Source organism: Ostreococcus tauri, assembly GCF_000214015.3.
Source record: "Ostreococcus tauri WGS project CAID00000000 data, contig chromosome 04, whole genome shotgun sequence".
Lineage (NCBI taxonomy): Eukaryota > Viridiplantae > Chlorophyta > Mamiellophyceae > Mamiellales > Bathycoccaceae > Ostreococcus > Ostreococcus tauri.
The window spans coordinates 51,617-64,825 of record NC_014429.2 but is presented as its reverse complement, the minus strand read 5'-3'; the positions used below and the strand labels follow the sequence as shown (position 1 = coordinate 64,825).

Below are 13,209 nucleotides of genomic sequence, written 5' to 3'. Positions count from 1 at the left end.
TTGATTTGTTATTACAAAGGGGAAGACCGCGGATGCTAAATTCATGCGAGCATGACCTTCGTTTGATAATTTACACGACTTGGACAAACGCACTCGAACGATCGACGACGCGACGCTCATCTAGCGTGCGCTGGGATGAGCTTTGCCTTGAGATTATCGTCGAGCGAACTCAACTCGTCGTCTGAAAAGTTGAACAGTGGCGGCAGCGCGCTGCCGTCGGGTAACCTCGTCGATTCATCGCGTAACTCATCGAAATACTCGTGTGCGCAGAGCTCCATGCAGTTGAAGCGCTCCTGTGGGACGTAAACTAGGATTTTTGAGATCAAGTCTATCGCCAGCGGATCGGCATTCTTCGAGAATACCTTTGACCACGCGTGCGGTTTGAGCTGTGGGAACGTGAAGTCAGTGTAGCCCGGATTCATGTGCAATATCTGTTCCTTGGTCGGTGTGCCTAAAATTTTGATGATCTCCACGAGCTGATCGACTCCACTATCTCCCGGGAACAACGGTGAGCCGAGAAGCAGCTCCGCCGTGACGCATCCGATGCTCCAGATGTCGATCGCCGTCGTGTAGTGCACAGCGCCGAAAATCAACTCGGGCGCTCTGTAGTACCTCGAGCAGATGTACGAAATGTTTGGTTCTGTCGGTGCGAGGATCTTCGCGCTACCGAAATCGCAGATTTTCAAAACGTGAGTCTTGCTGTCGACGAGCAAGTTTTGCGGTTTGATGTCCCGGTGACAAATTCCCAACTTGTGCACGCTCGCTAGCGCTCGCGCCATCTGATAGGTGTACAACTTCACCAGTAACCCCGGCACTCGCTGGTTGTTCTTGGAGTAGTGCTTACCGATCCTGTACACCGTGTCCGGGACAAACTCTAAAACCAAGTTCAGGTACACCTCTTCCTCCGCAGTCGTGTGATAGTAACTGTGTATCAGCTTCACCACGTTCGGATGCTCCACCGCCTTCATGATCTGCAGCTCACGATTCTTAAACCTCTTATCCTGAAGCACCTTTTTAATCGCCACCTCCTGGCCGTTCTCCCTGCACCGAGCCTGATACACCACGCCGAACGACCCGTGTCCCACCACGCGCACCGTCTCGTAGCTGATCTCCCCGCTCGCCCCCGGCGCGCCCGTGTGCACGACGTGTCCGACCTCATTCGGATCGCCATCAATTTTCACCGTCTCGTACACCTATTTCACACCGAACGCGCGCGAGATCGCCCCCGTCAGTCGTCGTCGTCGTCGCCGACATTCTCCTTTTCAACGGAATGAATTCGAACAAACGACTCGAATGCATCGCATTCTCGCCTTGCTCCCCCCCCCTTCCCGATCGCGCGCGATTCGCCATCGACCGCATCATCGACCGCACACGCACCACATCTCTCGTCGTGAGCGCCGCGATCGACCCCGCGTCCGCGCCCGTCGTCGTCGTCATGTCGACCACCCGCGCCCGGCGCGCGCGCGCGCCCACCGCGGTCCCTCGCGCGCCCCCCCCCGCGCCCGCGCGCTCACCGAGCGCGCGCCGACGGACGCGTCGACCGACCGCGCGCGCGCGCGTCGCGTTCTCACGCGCGCGTCGCCCACGGGCGCGGGAGACCGCGCGCGCGCGCGCGGGCGCGGCGTCGCCCGTCGCGTCGACGCCCGACGGGTGCGGATGCGTATTCGGGCCATCGGAACCCCATCAACGGCCCCGACGGCGTGCCCGGCATTCGACATAGGTCTCTCAGGTGTGTATGTATACACACACGATACGTATTCAGACGCACGTGTACCCTGTCGACGGCCCCGACGGCGTCGCGCACCGCCGCGCGGGTGTGTATTTATCGCCTCGGGATGTGTATTTTAGCCTCCAGGTCGCGTGTCGACGGACCCGATGGGGGCGCGGAGGACGGCGCGATCGGACGCGCGGAGGAAGGCAGCGGTGACGCGACGGCGCGGACGCCCGCGCACGGCGACGCGGGCGAACGGGCGCGCGGGCGAGGACGATGGCGACGATGCACCCCCCGATGAAGTGGGCCGAGCGCGAGGATAAGGTGTACCTCACGATCGAGCTCCAGGATGCGCGAGAGGTGACGATCGACATCGCGGGCGACGGTTTCGTCTTCTCCGCGATCGGACCCGATGGGACGTCCTACGCGGAGACGCTCAAGCTGCACAAGGCGGTGAGTAAAGAGAAGTCGACGTACGCGACGACGGGACGATCGGTGTTCGTCGTGTTGATGAAGGAGGACGCGGAGTGGTGGGAACGGCTGGTGGCGAAAACCGAGCCAAAGCCGGCGAATCTGAAAGTTGACTTCGATCGATGGGCGGACGAGGACGATGCGGCTGACGACGTCGACGTCAGTGGATTTGATATGCAGTCGATGATGGGCGGCATGGGCGGCATGGGCGGCATGGGCGGCATGGGCGGCATGGGCGGCGGCATGGGCGGCGAGGGGATGCCTCCGGGCATGGGCGACCCGGCGTCGATGAAACAATTACAAGATCTCATCGCGAACATGAAATCCAACGAGGATGCGCCGACGGACGCAAAGAAGAAAAACTCGCCGTTTTTGACGCCCGTCGAAGAGGAAGAGGAGGATGACGATTTACCAGAACTCGTCCCGTAGATGCGTTTGTGATGCTATTGATGACCAAAACTCCGGAACGAATCGCGCGATACTACGAGCGTTATGACACGGACTACACATTTATCACACGGACTACACACTCATCACACGGACGACCGAAGATTAATCGCTCCGCAGTGGAAGAAAATCTTGTCAACTCCTAACTTGATTTCGCCTTGCTACGAGCGCTCGGCTGTCTCTTAGAGAGCGAACGCTGCGCCGCCTTGGAGGTAGAGCGCTGTCGTCGTACGGACTTCGGCTCGGGCGTGGTTGCTTTCGCCACCAACCACGTGATGACGCAACCTAAGAGCGCGCCGACGACGTACGTCCCAATAGCGTCGAGCGCCTCTCGCGAAAAGATATTTCCCGCAACGACGTGACTGGCAATCACCGGAGAGGGATTCATGTATCCGCACGAGTTCTTGCACCCTTCCATCATCATCGTCAAGACATAAAATCCACTACCGATCGCTGGCAACAGGGGGCTGGAAAACGTCTTCTCGGCTAGGCCCGCGAAGATGAAATTCGCCGACGTCACAGCCGCCTCCGCGAGCGCGCCGCGCGTGAACCCTCCGCTCGGGATCAGCGCTCGAACCGGGGCTTTACCTGGAAAGTACTCCGGAAACGCTGTCGCCGCTCGATCGAGCGCGTAGAGAGACGCGATGTGCGCCGCAATGGACGCCAACGCGTTCGCGCCCGCTCTGCGTTTCCCGCATCGTCCCAGCATCGCCTTGAGAACGTACACCACCGGGTTATTCGCCGCCCCACGACTGAGTGTGACGTACGTGGGACCGAATATGATCACCAGGTTCACGAAGAGCATGGTGACCATGGCGGAGACGTCGTCGAGGATGAAATCAGGCGCGTTGAGCAGCCGGGTAGCGATCGGAACAACGCTCGTCTGAAGCACGCGCGCTTGGACGCCGAGCGACGCGAGACATCCGGAGACGACGAAGGAGGAGACGAATTCGTCGGTGAACGATGTCATGGCGTCGGACATGGCGAGAAATCTCTGCTGATATCGCCGTACACTAAGGAAATGCGAAGAATGACTTTAAATGTCATCGTTAACTTGGATTTTTTCAGGTACTTTTCAGAGAGCTGGTGAATAGAATCGTTGGGGAATGCGATTACATGCGTCGATTACGCGGCGGCGGGCTCAGGGACGACGAGATCCGGGTGCGTGGCGTTCACGATCGGGACGCACCGCTCGCACAGCTGCGAGTGCTTGGCGTCGGAGCCGACGAGAGGGGAGAAGTTCCAGCATCGAGCGCACTTGGAGCCAGCGGCACGAGCGACACCGATGGACACGGTACCGGCGCCGGGAACGTCAACGACGGACTTGAAGTCACACCCGGCGATTGCGACATCGCTAGAATCAGCGAGCTGGACTTCGCTAACGATGAAGAGGTATCTCAACTCCTCGGCAATGCCTTCGCCAGTGAGCTTAGCCAGGAATTTGGCGTCAGAGCAGTGCATAGTAACCTTCGACTCGAGAGACGCTCCGAGAAGCTTGGCAGTACGAGCTTCTTCGAGCACCTTGTTCACGCCGTCGCGGATCTCTAAGAATGAGTCCCAGAACTCCACGTCCTTGGCGTCGAGCTCGGACCAGGCCGCCGGGGTGGACGGCCAACCGGCGATGAAAACGGAAATTGCTCCGTTGGGCTTATCGTACGGCAGCGCTTGGAACGCCTCCTCTGCCATATGCGGCGTAAGCGGTGCGATTGCAGCGATAATACGCTCGACCAAGGCAGACACTACGGTCTGACATGCTCGTCGCTTGAAGTCATCTTGTGCGCCAATGTACAACTTATCCTTGCTGACGTCCAAGTAGACGTTGGAAAGGAATGTCGTGAAAGAGGTCACCGCCGAGACCACTCGGCTGTAGTCGAACGCCTTGTAGGAGCTCTCAATCTCTTTCACCGTCGCGTTCAAGCGATGAAGGACGTACTTGTCGAACACTGGCAAATCATCGTACGGCACTTGCTGCGCCGGATTGAAATCATCCAGAACGCCCATCGCGAATCGAATCGTCCCTCTGAGCTTGCGATACGCCTCGCTCGTTTGTTTGATGATGTTCATACCAATACTCACGTCTCCGGAATAGTCCGTGCTCGCAACCCACAGGCGAAGCGTATCGGCGCCGTAGCCTGGCTCCTGCTTTTGGTTCTTTCCGCCCTCGATCACCGTGCGAGGGTCGATAACGTTACCCAAAGACTTGGACATCTTGTATCCTTTCTCATCCAGAACGAAGCCGTGCGTCAAAATCGTCTTGTATGGCGCCTGACCCATCGCACCGACGCCGGTGAGAAGACTCGATTGGAACCAACCTCTGTGCTGATCGCTGCCCTCCAGGTACACGTCGGCGGGAAACGACATACCGCGGGTCTTCACCACACCAGCCCAAGAGCTTCCGGAGTCAAACCACACATCCATAGTATCGGTACCGCGAACGTACTCACCCGCCTTGGCCTTGTGCTCCTCGGGCAAGAGATCCTCGACCTCCAACTCCCACCACGCGTTCGTACCCTTCGCGCGAACGATCTCTGTGACGTGTTTGATGATGGCTTCGTCCATGAGCACCTCGTTCGTGTCTTTGTGGTAAAACGCCGGAATCGGTACGCCCCACGCTCGCTGACGAGAGATGCACCAGTCAGCGCGCCCACTAACCATCGGTCGCATTCTCTTCGAGCCGGACTCAGGAATAAACTGCAACTTGTCCAACTCCTTGAGAGCGTCCTCACGGAAGCCCTCGACAGACGCAAACCATTGCTCGGTCGCGCGGAAGATCGTAGGCTTCTTCGTGCGCCAGTCGTACGGGTATTTGTGTCCGTACTTCTCGCGCTTGAGAAGCGCCCCAGCTGTTTCTAACTTTTCAATGCACAGCACGTTGCCGTCGCCCAACACATCCTTTCCCTCCAAATCTCCACCAGCCTCGGCGGTGAACAAACCGGCGTTATCAACCGGCGAATACAACGGCAACCCGTACTTCATGCCCGAGATGTAATCATCCTGACCGTGACCGGGAGCGGTGTGAACCAAACCGGTACCAGTTTCGGTGGTGATGTACTCGCCGCCGATGATGACGGGCGACTTGCGTTCGTAGAACGGATGTGAGTACTGCACGTTCTCGAAATCTTGACCCTTGAATGTTCCAAGAGTAGTGAGCTCGGACTCTAACTTCGCCGCGACGGCTTCGCGCAAACCTTCGGCGACGACGAGCGTTTTGCCCGTCGATTCCACTCTGCACACGGAGTAGTCCAACTTTGCATTTACCGCCACCGCCGCGTTCGCCGGCATCGTCCACGGCGTCGTTGTCCAAATAGCCAGAGATGCGTCCTTGAGCAGATCCCTCAGCGCGCTCGGCGTCGAATCTGGAACTTCGGAGACCGGAAACGCGACGTAGATGCTCTGCGAGAAGTGTCCCTCGGGGTATTCGAGCTCAGCCTCGGCGAGCGCCGTCATGCTCGACGGAGACCAGTGCACGGGCTTCTTCCCGCGGTAAATATGTCCGTTCAGGAACATGCTACCGAAAACTTCCATCTGCGCCGCCTCGTACTCTGGCAGGAGCGTCATGTAGGGATCCTCCCAGTCGGCCCACACGCCGTATCGCTTGAACTGCTCGCGCTGCGCCTTCACCGTCTTCTCCGCGAACGCCTTCGCCTTGTAACGAAGCTTGATCGGCGTCAAATTCTTTCGCGCCTCCGCGTCCATGCTCTGCAACACCTTGAGCTCGATCGGGAGTCCGTGACAGTCCCACCCAGGGACGAAGCGCACCTTTTTCCCATTCATCATCTCCCACCGGTTCACGAAATCCTTCAAAATCTTATTCAGCGCGTGTCCAATGTGTAGATCCCCGTTCGCGTACGGCGGTCCATCGTGCAGCACGAACGCCTCACCGTCTCGATCTCTCAGCGTTTCGTACACCCCGCGCTCCCGCCACCACTCCTGCATCTTCGGCTCCTTCACCACGCTGTTCGCCCGCATCTCAAAACTCGTCTTCGGCAACCGCACCGTCTCACCGTACGCATTCTTCTCCTTCTTCTCCCCCCCGCTCGCGCGCGCGATCGTCCCTCGCCCGCGTCGCGTCGCGCTCGCGCTCGCCGTTCGACCGAGCGTCGTCCCGCCTCGCGCCCGTCGTGCGATCACCGCGCGCGCGCGCGCGCGCGTGGACGACATCCCCGGCCCCGCCCTCGCGCGCGTCGTCATCGCGAGCGCGCCGCGGAGCATGCGCGCGGCGATGCGGGCGGCGCCGACGCGCGCGCCGTCGACGTCATCCCCCGTCGGCGTCGCCCGGACCGACGCGTCGTCCATGGTGTGTGCGTGTGCGTCAACGTACGGGTTTTCGTACACATCGAGGCACCGCCGGGGCCGCCCGTTCGCGGTCCGGTCGGACAGTCACCGGCGCGGCGCGAGTGGATCGGCGATCGCGCGACCGCGACGGGCGTCGACGACGACGACGGGGACCGACGATGGCGGATGACGATGGGTACGGGTTTCATCTCGGTCACGACGACGACGATGCGGTCGAACCGAGCGCGTACGCACCGGAGGGGGAGGATGATGCGGATGGGTTGGATGAGCGAACGATGAATCTGGATGAGGGATTCGAACCGACGACGAGCGCGGTGATGATGCTGAAACGCGCGTGGGTGCTCGAGAGATTGTGCCCGGAGATGCGAGCGTACGCGGCGTCGACGTTTGAGGACGTGCGAACGAGGACGGATGCGCGGGTGGAGCAGTTGGAGCGGCGCGCGCGCGAACGCGCCGAGAGCGGAGGCGGCGGCGCGGAGGAGGAGAGCGAGAAGTTGATGGATCATCTGATGTGGATCGAGGTGAACAGGGTGAGGTACATCATGCGGGAGTATTTACGGACGCGGTTACATAAGATCGAGACGCACGCCCTGCACGTGCTCACCGACGCGGATACGTTTGCAAAGTTGAGCGAGGCGGAGCAAAAATTCGCCGAAGGATACATCGAAGCCTTGCAAGGGCACTTCGAAGACGTCTTGAAGGATCTCCCGGAGGGATATCGAGACATGATGGTCGAGTATAGTGGTGAGGCGGACGAGGAGGCGACCGCGCAGAAGATGATTCCGAAACCGAACCTCGACGCGTTCGTGATTTTCCGCATGCGCGAAGACGTTCCAAACTTTGTGCAGCCCAACGGCGAGACGATCGAACTCGAACGCGGTCAGGTCATGCTCGCGCAGTACTCACGATTTCGGGATCTCTTAGCTTTCGATCCACCCAAGGCTGAGCTCGTGTAGCGTCGCGGAGGTAATATCAAAGATATCAAAGACGCGCGCGTCCGCGCGGCTCACCTGCACAACACCTCGCGCGTCGACCCGCACTCGCGCGCGCTCGATCGGTGCGCCATGCGCGTCGCGCGCGCGCCCGTGACGCGGCCGCCCGCGTTCGGTGCGCGCGCGTACGCATCGCGCGCGCGCTCGAAGACGGCGTCGAACGCGACGCCGCGTCCCGATTACGACGCGACGACGCTCTTCTCCCCGAGCGTGCGCGAGATTTTCCTCCCCGAGCACATCGGTGAGATGTACAATCTGCCCAAGCGACCGAGCCCGTTCGCCCGCGGTGGCGCGCTGTGGCAGTTTGGTCTCGGACAGCGGTTCATCGATAACGGCGATAGCGTGAGCCTGAACCCGCTGCGGACGACGGGGTCGAGCGGCGAGGCGGCGAGCGAGGAAGACGTCGCGTTCTCGGACGAGCGCGCGGTGCGCGCGGGGGCGAGGGAAGTGATATACTATGATCCGAAAAAAGTGCGGGCGGCGATCGTGACGTGTGGAGGGCTGTGTCCGGGTCTGAACGACGTCGTTCGGTCGATCACGCTGACGTTGGAGGACTACGGAGTGGAGGACATTGTCGGGATCAAATACGGCTTTAGGGGATTCTTTGCCGATCCAGAGAATGCGCTCGAGGCGCCGATGAAGCTCACGTCGGCTATTGTGGATGACATTCAGATCACTGGAGGAAGCATGCTCGGATCGAGTCGAGGCGGGGCGGATATGCCGGCAATTGTACAAAAAATTGAAGAGATGGAGCTGGATTTCCTCTTCGTCATCGGCGGTAACGGTTCGCACGCGGGCGCGCTGGCCATCGACAAGCTGTGTCGAGAGAAAAATCTCACGACGTCGGTGATCGGAGTCCCGAAGACGATTGATAACGACATATTGTTGCTCGATAGGACTTTCGGTTTCCAAACCGCCGTCGATGAAGCCGTCAAGGCCATCCGCTCGGCGAACATCGAGGCGAGGAGCGCGGACAACGGCGTGGGATTGGTGCGTTTGATGGGTCGACAATCTGGTTTTATTGCCATGCACGCCGCCTTGGCGAGTGGGAACACGGATGTTTGTCTGATTCCGGAGATTGACTGTCCTTTGGAGGGGAGTGGTGGCGTTTTGGCGCACATTGTCAGGGTCATTGAGCGACAAAACCACGCCGTGATCGTCGTCGCAGAAGGTGCCGGGCAGGAGCAGCTCGGTATGATCGGTGAGACAGACGCGAGCGGAAACCCGGTGTTGCAGAATTTTGCGAAATACCTGCAACAAAAGCTCAAGGAGGCTAAGCCGAACGTCGACATCAAGTACATCGATCCCACATACATGGTTCGCGCGTGCAGGACAAACGCCTCTGACGCTGTGTACTGCTCGATTTTAGGTCAAAACGCCGTGCACGCCGCCTTCGCAGGTCTCAGCGCCGTGACCGTCGGGATGTGCTCTGGTCACTACGTCTACCTGCCCATACCACCCGTCATCTCTGCGCCGCGAACCGTCGATCCAGAGGGTCGCATGTTTGAGCGGTTGCGTTTCGCGATCGGGCAACCGACCTTCTCGAAATCATAAGTTGATCTTTCTCTTCATGTGCACGCTTAATTTGTAATATAAACTGCGCTTGCGAGCGTTCATAAATAGACCAAATTCAAGGTGTACATTACAATGATGGATGTGCGTATGAATGTGATGAGACGTGAAGCGACTGCTGCTGCGAATATAATGTATGGTTAATGTAACTGTTTTGCACCACTTGGGTGGACACAAACGCCAGTGTGGAGAGAATGCTAATGACGCTTCTCTGTGAAAGCCGCACGAATGTAGTGACGGAAAAATATGTTCCCCACCAAATCAGCTAGAATACAGTAACACTCGTGTTATAATTGGCCACGAGTTTGATTATTGTTTTATTGATATTCCCTTGCGCCTGCGACTTCCTCTCCATCGAGCACGCCTTCGATCATGCCGAGGTGCTGGAAGGAGTCGGAGTTGCGGCGAATGTGCGAAAATTGATCGCCCCCGGGAAGGGTGAACACCTTGGCCCCGGCGTTCAACCCATACTTGTCTGCGTAGCTTGCCGCACTCTCCATGCGCGTGCCTGACTGGACAGAAGCATGACTGTTTGTCGTGACCGCAGACTTTTGCGACAGCATATGTCGTTGTTGAGACTGGTAGGTGTTTTCTCCATGACCCATTGTACCGCTCGACCCTTGGATCATGTTGCCAAAGCCCAACGGAAAAGTGCTCTGCGCAGAGCCTTGGAAATCCATTCCATTCATCAGCGACGCGTAGTTCACCAGGAACTGCTGCTGCTGCGCTTGCACGTTATGTTGAGCGAATTCCTGCTGCTGTCGCATCGGCTGCTGATCACGTTGGATCGACAGGAACTGCTGCGATGAGGACTGACTGTACTGAGGCTGGCCCAGCATCTGATCCATCGCACGCGACATCTGAGGGAACTGCAACCCATTGCCAAACTGAGCCGACGCATTGGCCATCATGTTTCCCTTCAGAATAGCTGCAGCCATGCTATTCGGTATGCTGTCGCTCTCACTACTTCGCTGTCCCCAATCAACAGATGCACTCGATTGTCGAGGCGAGCTCTGCGGTGAACCGCTTCCCGTTGGCGACGGCGTGTTCGGCGACACGTTGCCAATTGGATTTCCATGGGCGTCCGTCGGCACGCGCAGCTGCGACGTGTGGTGTGCGAAAAAGCAGGCACGACGATCGCACGCAGGGCCATCCTTGCACAATTGCGTGCGATATCGCGATGGATGCAGCCAGCATTCGAAGACTCCATGAGCGTATTCGCACACATCACCCTGCGGACACGACCCCTTGCGGAATTCTGGACACGCCGTTCCGCAGTAGTTGAACCTCCTTGGGTCTCTTCTACGCGCCTTCTCGCCCGGATGCGTGTACGGACACTCCGTCCAATCGTGCGCTCTTGTCCGCGAGCACCTTCGAATCTTAAACTCGTACATTCGGAACTCATCGCTCATTAGCGTCTCTTCGTCTGGATCTTGCAACGCCGCCTGAGAGTTCACAGCCTGAGAAGAAGGACCGTGGCCTCTATTTCCTCCGGTGCTCGCGCTACCCCCCGAGCTAGAACCGCCCGCATCTGACGAACCGTACATCGGGTCACTGGTCGTACTCGGAAGGCAATCTGCGGGCACGCGTCCGTACATGTCCCTAGCGTTCCTATCCGCTCCAAACATAAGTAATGTCCTGATCGCCTCTGTACTGAGAGCGGCGCCACCCGCCGCGGCACAGTGCATCGCCGTACATCGCTCGTCGTCCTCGCTTCGCTTATTCGGATCTGCGCCCATTTGTAGAACGTACAAGAGCACCTCCAGGGCCCCGTGCGACGCCGCGACCATGCATGGCGTGCGACGCTGCCGCTCCAAGCCTTTCCCACCACTTCTGGGCTCGGCGTACCAATCTCCCACAAAATCAACCGGTACGTTCTCACGTTCAATAAGCCATCGAATCTGTGACAAATCGTTGGACGCCGCCGCCGCGAGCACGGGAGACGTGCTCAGCGACATCTAGACGACGCTGTAAAGGAATAAATGTCTCCTCGGTACCCTTGTCTTGGCAACCTGCGCGCGACGCATCGCCGTTAGTCTCTAGTATCGCGTCGAGTACATCCATACGATGTATTCGCCCCTCTTGCGCCGCCTACATCTCAGCCGCTGAGACTGAACGATCGGGTGGGACCCCAGTCGACGCGCCGAACACCCGCGCACTATCCTCTTTGCGCGACGTTCGACCCACGCCTAGCCCGCCGTGACCGCCCCTCGACCGCTCACGCGCGTACATCCATCAACGATCAATTCTCTCGGTTATCCCGTCGATACGACCGGACGAGACCTCGAACGTGCGACGTCCCGTCCACTAATCGCATTCATCCTCGCTGGCGCTTCAGCGGCACGCGAAGCGATATGATCACCGTTCCCACGTCACGCGCTCCCGCTCGACGCGCACGCGTTCGATGAAACGACGGGTAATAATGCGTTCGCGCACTCGAGTCGAGCGCATCTACGTTTCGTCGCGACACGCACCTCAGAACCGACGATCGACGAGCGCGCGTAATCGTCGCGCCGTATCGCGAAACGCGCGTTGGTGCGCTCGCGAATGCGATCACCGGCGTCTCCGAAGCGACGCGCGACCGCGGTGAAAACCGCACCGCGACGCGACGGCGACGAATTCTTCGTCACGGAAGCGCGCGGCGATGTCACGCGCGCGCGCGACGACGCCGGGGAGACGTCGCGCGGACACCGATAATCCACCGCCGACGCGCCGCGGCCGACGGTCGAGGGGCGTGCTCGAGGGATTGGTCGTTTACGCTTGGGTGATCACGTCGTACAGTACGAATCGAGCGTCGTGGAGAAATGAAATAAATTGCACGCGTGCGAATGGGCGCATGGAAAAAATATCTTTTTTGACGAGTCCATCACTCGTGAAGAGTCCCCCCTGGAAACAACTTTTCGCGAGCGAATCATCGGTCGATCCCGCGGTGGGTGGTGTTCGCGGGGTCGACCTCGACCGGGGTCCTACGCCGCCTTTGGGTCGTTCTCGAGCTTCGAGCTCGCCTTGATCTTCTCCGCGTTCCTGTGCATGAACTCTCGCCAATTCTTTGCCGCGGCGTAGTCACCCGCCAGGAAGAAGGTGGCGACGACGCTGAACATGCCCAGCCAGAGACCAAACAAAAAGATGGAGACGCACACCGCGGGCTTCGCGGAGAACACGCGCGTGAAGTCTCGCGCGACGTCGCGAACCAACTCCCTCAAACGATACGTCACCGATGGTGCATGGAACACAATCTTATTCGTATTCGAGTCCACGGCATACTTGCGCGAGTGCGCGCCGTCGCGCGCGCCTCGCGCGAAGGCTCGAAACGCCTCCGCCGTGCGCGCGCCCGAGTACTCGAAAACCTCCCCACCGGAGAAGAAAAACAGCGTGGGAAATCCCTTGATATTGAACTTCGCGTTCACCTCCTTCGCCTCGTCCCCGCTCGCGTCCACCGAGAGCGCGACGTACCCGCCCTCGGTTCCCTCTCGCGCGAACTCCTCCCACGCCGGCGCCATGAGTTTGCAATGCCCGCACCACGGGGCGTAAAACTTCACCCCGATCGTCGCCCCCATCGGCGCCTGCGCGAGATACCCCTCCAAATCACGCGCGCGCATCGCCACCGATCCCTCCCCCACCGCGCTCGCCGCGCGCGCCCCCGACACCGCGCGCATCGTCACCGTCACCGCGAGCGTCACCATCGTCACCACCGCGCGCGCGCCCCATCGCCGCGAACGC

At 59.5% G+C, this 13,209-nt stretch overlaps 8 protein-coding genes across 8 annotated transcripts; 3 read left to right on the top strand and 5 right to left on the bottom strand.

The window, feature by feature from the left end:
* Positions 1-116: 116 nt before the first annotated feature.
* Positions 117-1,437, bottom strand: OT_ostta04g00430 (Serine/threonine-protein kinase, active site; the record flags this gene model as incomplete). Its single annotated transcript, XM_003078521.1, has 2 exons — positions 117-1,193; positions 1,378-1,437. 2 exons carry the CDS (start codon positions 1,435-1,437, stop codon positions 117-119), a joined length of 1,137 nt encoding a protein of 378 aa, XP_003078569.1.
* Positions 1,438-1,987: 550 nt separating this feature from the next.
* OT_ostta04g00420 (HSP20-like chaperone) lies at positions 1,988-2,611 on the top strand (the record flags this gene model as incomplete). Its single annotated transcript, XM_003078519.2, has 1 exon — positions 1,988-2,611. One exon carries the CDS (start codon positions 1,988-1,990, stop codon positions 2,609-2,611), a length of 624 nt encoding a protein of 207 aa, XP_003078567.2.
* A 160-nt stretch (positions 2,612-2,771) lies between these two features.
* On the bottom strand, positions 2,772-3,611 carry OT_ostta04g00410 (Aquaporin-like; the record flags this gene model as incomplete). The annotated part of the gene is made up of 1 exon (XM_003078518.1): positions 2,772-3,611. One exon carries the CDS (start codon positions 3,609-3,611, stop codon positions 2,772-2,774), a length of 840 nt encoding a protein of 279 aa, XP_003078566.1.
* A 143-nt stretch (positions 3,612-3,754) lies between these two features.
* Positions 3,755-6,925, bottom strand: OT_ostta04g00400 (Isoleucine-tRNA ligase, type 1; the record flags this gene model as incomplete). The annotated part of the gene is made up of 1 exon (XM_003078517.2): positions 3,755-6,925. The coding sequence occupies one exon, from the start codon at positions 6,923-6,925 to the stop codon at positions 3,755-3,757; it is 3,171 nt and encodes a 1,056-aa protein (XP_003078565.2).
* A 158-nt stretch (positions 6,926-7,083) lies between these two features.
* Positions 7,084-7,881, top strand: OT_ostta04g00390 (GINS complex, subunit Sld5; the record flags this gene model as incomplete). The annotated part of the gene is made up of 1 exon (XM_003078516.2): positions 7,084-7,881. One exon carries the CDS (start codon positions 7,084-7,086, stop codon positions 7,879-7,881), a length of 798 nt encoding a protein of 265 aa, XP_003078564.2.
* Positions 7,882-7,989: 108 nt separating this feature from the next.
* OT_ostta04g00380 (Pyrophosphate-dependent phosphofructokinase TP0108) lies at positions 7,990-9,471 on the top strand (the record flags this gene model as incomplete). Its single annotated transcript, XM_003078515.1, has 1 exon — positions 7,990-9,471. One exon carries the CDS (start codon positions 7,990-7,992, stop codon positions 9,469-9,471), a length of 1,482 nt encoding a protein of 493 aa, XP_003078563.1.
* A 335-nt stretch (positions 9,472-9,806) lies between these two features.
* OT_ostta04g00370 (Ankyrin repeat) lies at positions 9,807-11,447 on the bottom strand (the record flags this gene model as incomplete). The annotated part of the gene is made up of 1 exon (XM_022984403.1): positions 9,807-11,447. The coding sequence occupies one exon, from the start codon at positions 11,445-11,447 to the stop codon at positions 9,807-9,809; it is 1,641 nt and encodes a 546-aa protein (XP_022838679.1).
* A 1,008-nt stretch (positions 11,448-12,455) lies between these two features.
* On the bottom strand, positions 12,456-13,172 carry OT_ostta04g00365 (Thioredoxin-like fold; the record flags this gene model as incomplete). The annotated part of the gene is made up of 1 exon (XM_003078511.2): positions 12,456-13,172. The coding sequence occupies one exon, from the start codon at positions 13,170-13,172 to the stop codon at positions 12,456-12,458; it is 717 nt and encodes a 238-aa protein (XP_003078559.2).
* Positions 13,173-13,209: the final 37 nt, after the last annotated feature.